The following is a 7,885-nucleotide window of genomic DNA, read 5'->3' on the forward strand; positions in this document are numbered from 1 at the left end:
TTTAATTCTATACATAATCTATCACTTTCCTCCACGGCATCCCACCTCCATCAGTGTAAGAGTCAGCAATATTAACATCATGTTATTTAATATGTTATTTCTGTATAATACTCGCCTGAAAACTGACTTGTGGTTTGAAGGAGATAAGGAATAGTTTTGACTTTGACACTGAAAAGACAAAAGAGCCTGTGGCACTTAACAGCTTTGCTTCTTGTCAGTAACCCCTAGAGTTTCATTACTTTACTAGAGGCATACATCTATTGAAAGGAAGGAAAATGGAAATTTTCTTTCCGAGAAAAAGCAATATGACCATCAGATGAGAATAACGATAATTTTTATTATTAAAAATTTTTTTCTCAATTCAATGTAAAATTAGTACCATACTACATATTTTATCATAAATTGGAATGAATAAATTGGTAAACCTTTTCAAATTGGAATTTTCTTTCAAACTGACTAATGTTGTAATTTGGGTGGCAAAACACAATAATTCTTACTATTAATTCCAATATAACTATAGTTGACATTTAGTAATGTTACAATTTATGCAAAATGCACTCTTCCTCCCGACCTATTGCCTAATGTTTTTTTTTTTTTTTTTTTTTTTTTTTTTTTTGACTAATTGAACTTTTCCTATAGTGTGGTTAAGATGCAATATTTATAATGTCACAAATTATTTCAGTCATCCTCAAGTTCATCACAGTTCCTCTGAAAGGAATGGAGCCAACCCCTTCATTTAAAGAGAATATTTAAGCTCTACCTACAATATAGGGTTATGATATCTTTTCTTTACCTATACTCTCCTGCTATGCAAGGTTAACTAGTACTATACTCAGTCTCAACAGGTGCCTGTCCTAAGCCTAGATAAATTGAGAGGGTTGGTATCTAAAAGGGCACTCCACTGTGAAAACTAATGCCACAACCAGTGAAATAAAGTTGTAACATAGATGAGAATAGGGCTAGGGTCTACTCCGTAAATGACGCAGACACATCATGAACGGGTGCAGCTAAAGAAGCAAGCACTGAGATCAGAATAGGTCAGCTCAATATTGTGTCTGTGACAAGAAGAGGAATATTTGGCAGATTTAATGAGGGTGAAACAAGTGGATATTTTGTATGTGCAGGAAACTCAATGAAAGGGTAATAAAGCCAGAGCTGAAGGATGGTTACAAGCTAATCTACAGTGAAGCAAACAAGCAGGGTAAGAATGGCGTTCAGTAACTGAAGTGATAAGAAAGAACGACCGTATTATGAGTAAAGATATGTTATGGAGAAGCGACATTGATCATTATTGGTGCTTATGCAGCACAAGTGGGCTTCACAGAAGAAGAAAAGAGCTGTTTTTAGAATTAAATTAATCAGGTAACGCAAGAACTGGAGGAGCATGAGAAGATCATAGTTGGGGGGGGGGATTAGATTTTAATGGACTTATTAGAAATGCAAATGATGTAATTGAACATGTATATGGAGAACATGGGATTGAGGAAAGAAACCCAGAGGGAGAGAGTTTAGTAGACTTTTCAATGTCTTAATATGGCAATAGTGATCATGTTTTAAAAAGAAGAAAAAAAGGAGGAATACTTGATAATGTACAGGAGTGGTAGCAGATGCATATGGATAGAGTACTTCCTTTACAATAGATCAAGGCTGTTGGAAATTAAGAATATCTCAGGTGACCACATAGCCCCTAACATAGGATCCTGTGTATGAACCTGAAGATGAAAACAAAGAAAAAAAAACGAATGGGGTAAAGAAAATCAAGTGGTATAACTTAATAAGGAGGAATAATCATAAGAAAAGAGAGTTTAGGAGAGATTGATCTGGGAATTGAAGATGTGGTAGAGTAGTGGAAGCATAATGCATCAGTGATTAGAAGGCATGGAAAGGAGATACTAGGGGAACATCTAGAACAGTATGGGAAGAAAAAAGAGAGCTGGTGGAGGGGGAGGTTGTAAAAGGGAGGCAAATTAGAAATTTTAAGTCACAGTTGGAGGAGAAAGAGTAAGAATCTAAGAAGTGAAAAGGTGGTAGCTCAAGCAAAGGCAAGGGAATATGAAGAGGTTTATAATGAACTGGAAACCAAAGAAGGTTTCAATAAGAATCTCAAATTGTCAAAAGTGAGAAATAAAAGAACGAAGGATATTTTGTATTAAGCAAATTAAAGATAGGAATGTAGCATTCGTATCTTTAAAAAAGTAGGAAGACATCCTGAAAAGATGAAAAGAGTATATTGAGCAACTTCTAAATGAAGAAAATGGAAGACGTATAAGAGAGGATGAACAAGTAAACATGGGAATGGTAATGGGGTTCTCTAGGGATGAGGCGGTAAGAGCCTTAAGCGGGGTTTACACAGTCAAATGGTTCGTCGAACCCAGTTGTCGAACCTGCTTGTCAAACGGTTCAAAGAAGTGGAGTCAGCCACAAATGCATAAGGTTTGTGGACAATAAAGCCCCGCCCACAAAGTCAGGTGAGAACAGACTTTGAGAACCAAATACCCCGTTCACACATTTGAACAACACTTCAAACACTTGTTTGTCGAACTCAGCTCGACCGTGTAAACCCGCCTTTACAGAGAATGAGGAATGGGATGGCAAAAGGACTGACTTAATTCCTGTTGAAGTTAGGAAAGCCCCGGGAGAGTAAGGGGTAGACATCTTGTGCAATCTGCTGGTAAAAATATTTGAACAGGAAAAAAATACCAGAAGAGTGGCAGGAAAGCATATTGATACTTATATTTAAAGGCTAAGTTGATGTTCAGGAATCTAGCAATTTAGAAGCATAAAACTAATGTCTCGGTCTGAAGAGAGATATCAGGCTAAGAGAAATGAGAATAGGGGGGAAGTGGCACAATGGATTAAATATTTTGCATCAGGCAGCTGGTGGAGAGAAAAAACAGCGAAACTTGCATCTGGTATCCATAGACCTTGAAAAGGTGTATGCCAGAGAACCAAGACAAGAACTAAGGGAGAAGATGTCACCGAAAAAGTGTCAGAATTTTTCAGATGTACAGGAATGTGCATACTACATTAAGCAGTGTTGGAGAAACATGATTTGAGATAGGATTTGATTACAACAGGGGTCCCCACTTAGCAAAAATCATCTTCACCAACGTGATGGATGTAATGACGAAAGATGTTAAGAGAAGCAGTGTCATGGTGCATATTATATGTAGATGACAGTATTATGCAAAGAAAGGAGGGATGAATGAGAATAAGCAAGTCAAAGGCCGAATATATGTGTGCTAGTATTACTGAGGATGGTGGACAGAGCATAAGAATGGATAGGAAAGAAATAAAGAATACAGTAGTTCAGTACTTGGGGTCATTAGTAGAGGGTAGTGGAAGTACGGATCAAGAGGTGAGACATCGGATTCAAGCAGGGTGGAACAACTGGAGGTCTGCATTTGGAGTTGCCTGTGACAAAAAAAAAAAAAAAAAAATCCCCTCAGATTGAAGGGAAAGTTTTATAGGACATTCGTAAGACCTGTTATGTTATTGGGACAGAAATAGCAAGAATGAAGAAGACAGAGGAGAATAGCTAACTGGAACTTAGGCAGCCATGAGTTTACCCAGTTACCACCTGCGAGGTGGTAGCCATGCATGGTTGGGGGGGGGGGGAGAGCTGGCTAGGGAAACAGGAATTATTTTAGAGTATAAGGAGATCTCAAGTGTTTTCTTTGGATTAAGGAATTGCATCTCTTCCCTCCAGAGGAGTAATAGCGATGAGCTAGAGAAATTGTTGAAATTAAGTAAATAATCCTATCATAAAAATCATGGCAATCCCTATATAATTTATAAAATGTCATTCAACAATATAGTATTAACATCTCTTCATATTTCTCTATACTCATAACCCCTTTATTAGGCTTTTCCTTATTGATTGCTAAAGGACTTTAGTCAGTAATCACAACTTAAAAAATTACAAGGCAGATTTTTTTACAACCAATGTAAATTTTGCTTTCATTGTGGTTTGCGCTAAAAGTTAACTTTGCCAAATATATATAAATAAATAGATATATATATATATATATATATATATATATATATATATATATATATATATGCAGTATTTTGAATTACCAATTAAATAATTATAGCTTGTAATATATAGAATTTTTATGCAATTCAGAATTTTATTATAACTGCAAATAGGCTACATGTAGAGCCAGAACACCTGAGGCCTTGGACTTACTGCTTTTGTCAAAATCGAAGATTTTGCGTAGGATATATCATTCAACCCTGTCTGTTTCTTAGTTTATTTATTTGCTTGTGAGCAACTTTACACAAAAACTACAGCACCGATTTTGACCAAACTTGGTGGTCATGTTGGGTATGACCCAAGAATGAATCTGTAACATTTTGGGTAAAGTACATCAAAGTACAACTACGCAGCAGTACTTCTTAAAATAATTTCAATAAGTGAACAACACCGTGCAAAAACTACAGAATCAATTTCAACGAAACTTGTTGGACATGTGGGGTATAATATAAGGACAAATTCTCAGGATTTTTAAGAAAATATATTGAAGTACAAGTACGCAGTGAAGTTGAGAGCAAGACCAGAGGGGCACTCAGTAGAGATCATGCCTTCGCCACGCCAAGCAGTCTTATTTTACTCTCTAACTCCTTTGCGTACTTGTACTTCGATGTATTTTCTTCAAAGTCTAATGGCTTTGTCCTTGGGTCATACCCTGCATGTCCAAATTTTGTTGTAATTGGTTCTGTAGTTTTTGCGTAATGATGTTCACAAACAAAGAATAAACTAACTAAAATATTTGCCATTTACTTAACATTGCGATTATTTTAAAAGTACTGTTGCGTACTTATACTTTGATGTACTTTATCCAAAATATTATAGATTCATCACTGAGTCATAAACAACATGAAGACCAAGTTGGCTAAAATTGGTACAGTAGTTTTTTTTTTTTGTAAAGTTGCTTACAAACAAACAAATAAATAAATGATGACAGGTTGATTAGATACCTTTCACAAAATCTTCGATTTTGGCGAATAAGACTGCTTGGCGTGGCGAAGGCATGCCCTCTACTGAGTGCCCCTCCCGTATTTTTTTTCGTGAACGTAGGATTTTCCATAAAAATCTGTATAGTGTACTGCATTAAATTGTCTGTAATCACAGACATCAGGGCATAATTATAATGATTGCAATTTGATAGCACTTAAGCTATTTTGCAATTAGCGCAAGTGTAGTTTTGTGGAAAATTTTATGTGGCCTAACTACCTCCAGGTATACTTGATCTATCCGGCGAAAACACTGACTATAGAGAGGAGCTAGGCCCCACAGTGTTGGGTCTTGGATCACATGGCAATTCAAGGAGGTTTAATACGACTTGGTTTTATCAACCAAGACCAGACAGAAGACAGGGCTATTCAGCCAGCCATGATCTGATAAACAATCAGGAGCTTGGATATTCTCTATACTAATCGATTTACACTGGCTGCCGATTAAAGCGAGAATTGAATTTAAAATATGTACAATAACCCACCAAGTTATCAGAACCGGGCGTCCAAAATACTTAAGAGAACTGCTACATATTGCGCAACCAACAAATCGTGTCGACACGAGAATAGTTACAGACGGCTTCAAACTACTGGAACCTAGATATATGTCTACTGTAGGCTCCAGAGCCTTTAAATATGCGGCCCGAGGCTATATAATAAGCTCCCACGAAACATTCGAATGATTGAAGACATTAAGGCTTTCAAGAGGAAACTGAAGCCTTTTTTATTTCATGAGTCTTTTCACAGTGACGATTTAACAGTAAATGAACAATACGCGATATGAAACGTTAAATACTCTGAACGAACAAGGTAAAACGACAGTGGAGGTCCTGTAGAGAGTGGGGTTCCCCTGCTGTATGGGACCGGAAAAGCAGCCATCAAAGTAAAGTAAAGTAAAGTGACAGTTCTAGTCTCCAGCTTCCATCAGGGGCAGACCTCCTTGTGGCGATTCGAACTTGACCCAAGTCGGATTGACGCAAATCTCTACATTTATGACCTAATCAGGACTCCGTTCCCTACCCACATATTCCCACTCACTTATATTACAACATCTGACTGCAACTTCACTACTCTAATGTATTTTTTTTACAAACGAAGACTCACATGCTCCAACACTCATATTTTCAGAGGGGTTTCCTTCAAAATATGTAAATTTTAGTTTATGGGTTACTAATGAGATTTCAAATATGAAATATATTGCAACTCAGGAATGTTGTAAGCAAAGGGCTACATAGCCTTGATAGTTTATGAACCCCTGGCTGCTACAATTATAGTCCTCAAAAGAGTTAATACCATCAGAACATCTCGAATGGTGGACTGTACGCATTACTGAATGGTCTTCGCAACACCCCTACGGCCCCATTCTTCACCCACTAGACCTTTAATCCCTTTCCCTTTTTCTGTCCAACCTCTATAACTATGACTTCCTAAGTGTAATTGTGGGATACGATACAAGATTTTGTCTAATCGTAAATAAGATAATAAAATTTTGATATAATTTGGTTGCAAAATGCTAAATATTAAAATATTTCCAGGTTATAACAATGAAGGCAACAGATCGAAAATCCTTCTAGTCAGGACCTTAATATTCTTTTTCTCTCAAGGGGTTAACTACTGCAATGTAATTGTTCTGTGGCCACTTCCCCCTTGGTAAGGGTAGAAAAGACTCTCTAGCTATGGTAAGCAGCTCTACTAGGAAACACTCCAAAATCAAACCATCGTTCTTTAATCTGAGGTAGTGCCATAGCCTCTGTACCATGGTCTTTAACTCTCTTGGGTTAGAGTTCTCTTGCTTATTTCTCTTCCACTTGTTTTGTTAAAGTGTTTATAGTTTACATAGGAATTTTTTTATTTTATTGCTGTTACTGTTCTTAAAATATTTTATTCTTCCTTGCTTCCTTTCCTCACTGCGCTATTTTCCCTGTTGGAGCCCTTGGGCTTATAGCATCCTGTTTTTCTGATAAGGGTTATAGCTTAGCAAATAATAATAATAATAATAATAATAATAATAATAATAATAATAATACGGAGAGAAGAGAAATAGAAAATAGGAGATTGAAGATCAGCAGGAAAAAGACAGAGTATTTGAGATTGAAAAATGGCGAGAATGGGGAAGTTAGTTTACAAGGAGAGAGATTGAAAAAGAGTTGAAAATTTCAGGTATTTAGGATCAACAGTTGCAGAGGATGGTGATCTGGGGGCAGAAATAAACCATAGAATACAAGCAGGATGGAAGAATTGGAAAAAAAGTGCGTGGAGTACTATGCGACAGCAAAATAGGGGTTAAGTTGAAAGGTAAAGTACACAGGACAGTTGTGAGATCGGCAATGATGTATGGAGCGGAGACGTGGGCAATAAAGAAGACAGAAGAGAAGAAGATGGATATGACAGAGATGAGAATGTTGAGATGGATGTGTGCGGTGACAAGAAGAGATAACATACGGAATGAAGTCATTAGGGGTACCACAGGAGTTAGAAAACTATCAGATAAGATCCAAGAAAGTAGACTGAGGTGGTACGGTCATGTCATGAAAAGAGATGAACAGTATATTGGGAGGAGAGTGATGAAAATGGAGGTACAGGGAACGCGAAGGAGAGGGGAACCAAAGCGAAGGTGGATGGACTGTATCAAGGATGACGTTCCACCAAAGGGATTAACCGGTGATGAGGTGTGGGACAAAGGTAGTTGGAGAAAGCTCACCAGAAACATCGACCCCACATAGAAGTGGGAAAAGATGCAAAGATGAATAACAATAATAATAATAATAATAATAATAATAATAATAATAATAATAATAATAATAAAATAATAAAATAATAAAATGATAAAATAATAATAATAAAAATAATAATAATAATAATAATA

The 7,885-nt window shown here is 36.7% G+C and overlaps 1 protein-coding gene across 1 annotated transcript; it reads left to right on the forward strand.

The window, feature by feature from the left end:
* Positions 1 to 7,397: 7,397 nt before the first annotated feature.
* On the forward strand, positions 7,398 to 7,742 carry LOC137633162 (uncharacterized). Its single transcript, XM_068365320.1, has one exon. It carries the CDS (start codon positions 7,398 to 7,400, stop codon positions 7,740 to 7,742), a length of 345 nt encoding a protein of 114 aa, XP_068221421.1.
* The last annotated feature ends 143 nt before the right edge of the window (positions 7,743 to 7,885 follow it).

Source organism: Palaemon carinicauda, chromosome 42 (assembly GCF_036898095.1).
Source record: "Palaemon carinicauda isolate YSFRI2023 chromosome 42, ASM3689809v2, whole genome shotgun sequence".
Lineage (NCBI taxonomy): Eukaryota > Metazoa > Arthropoda > Malacostraca > Decapoda > Palaemonidae > Palaemon > Palaemon carinicauda.

Bases quoted from the DNA above. Each gene is read 5' to 3' on its own strand.
- LOC137633162 (XM_068365320.1), top strand. From the start codon at position 7,398: ATGGATATGACAGAGATGAGAATGTTGAGATGGATGTGTGCGGTGACA.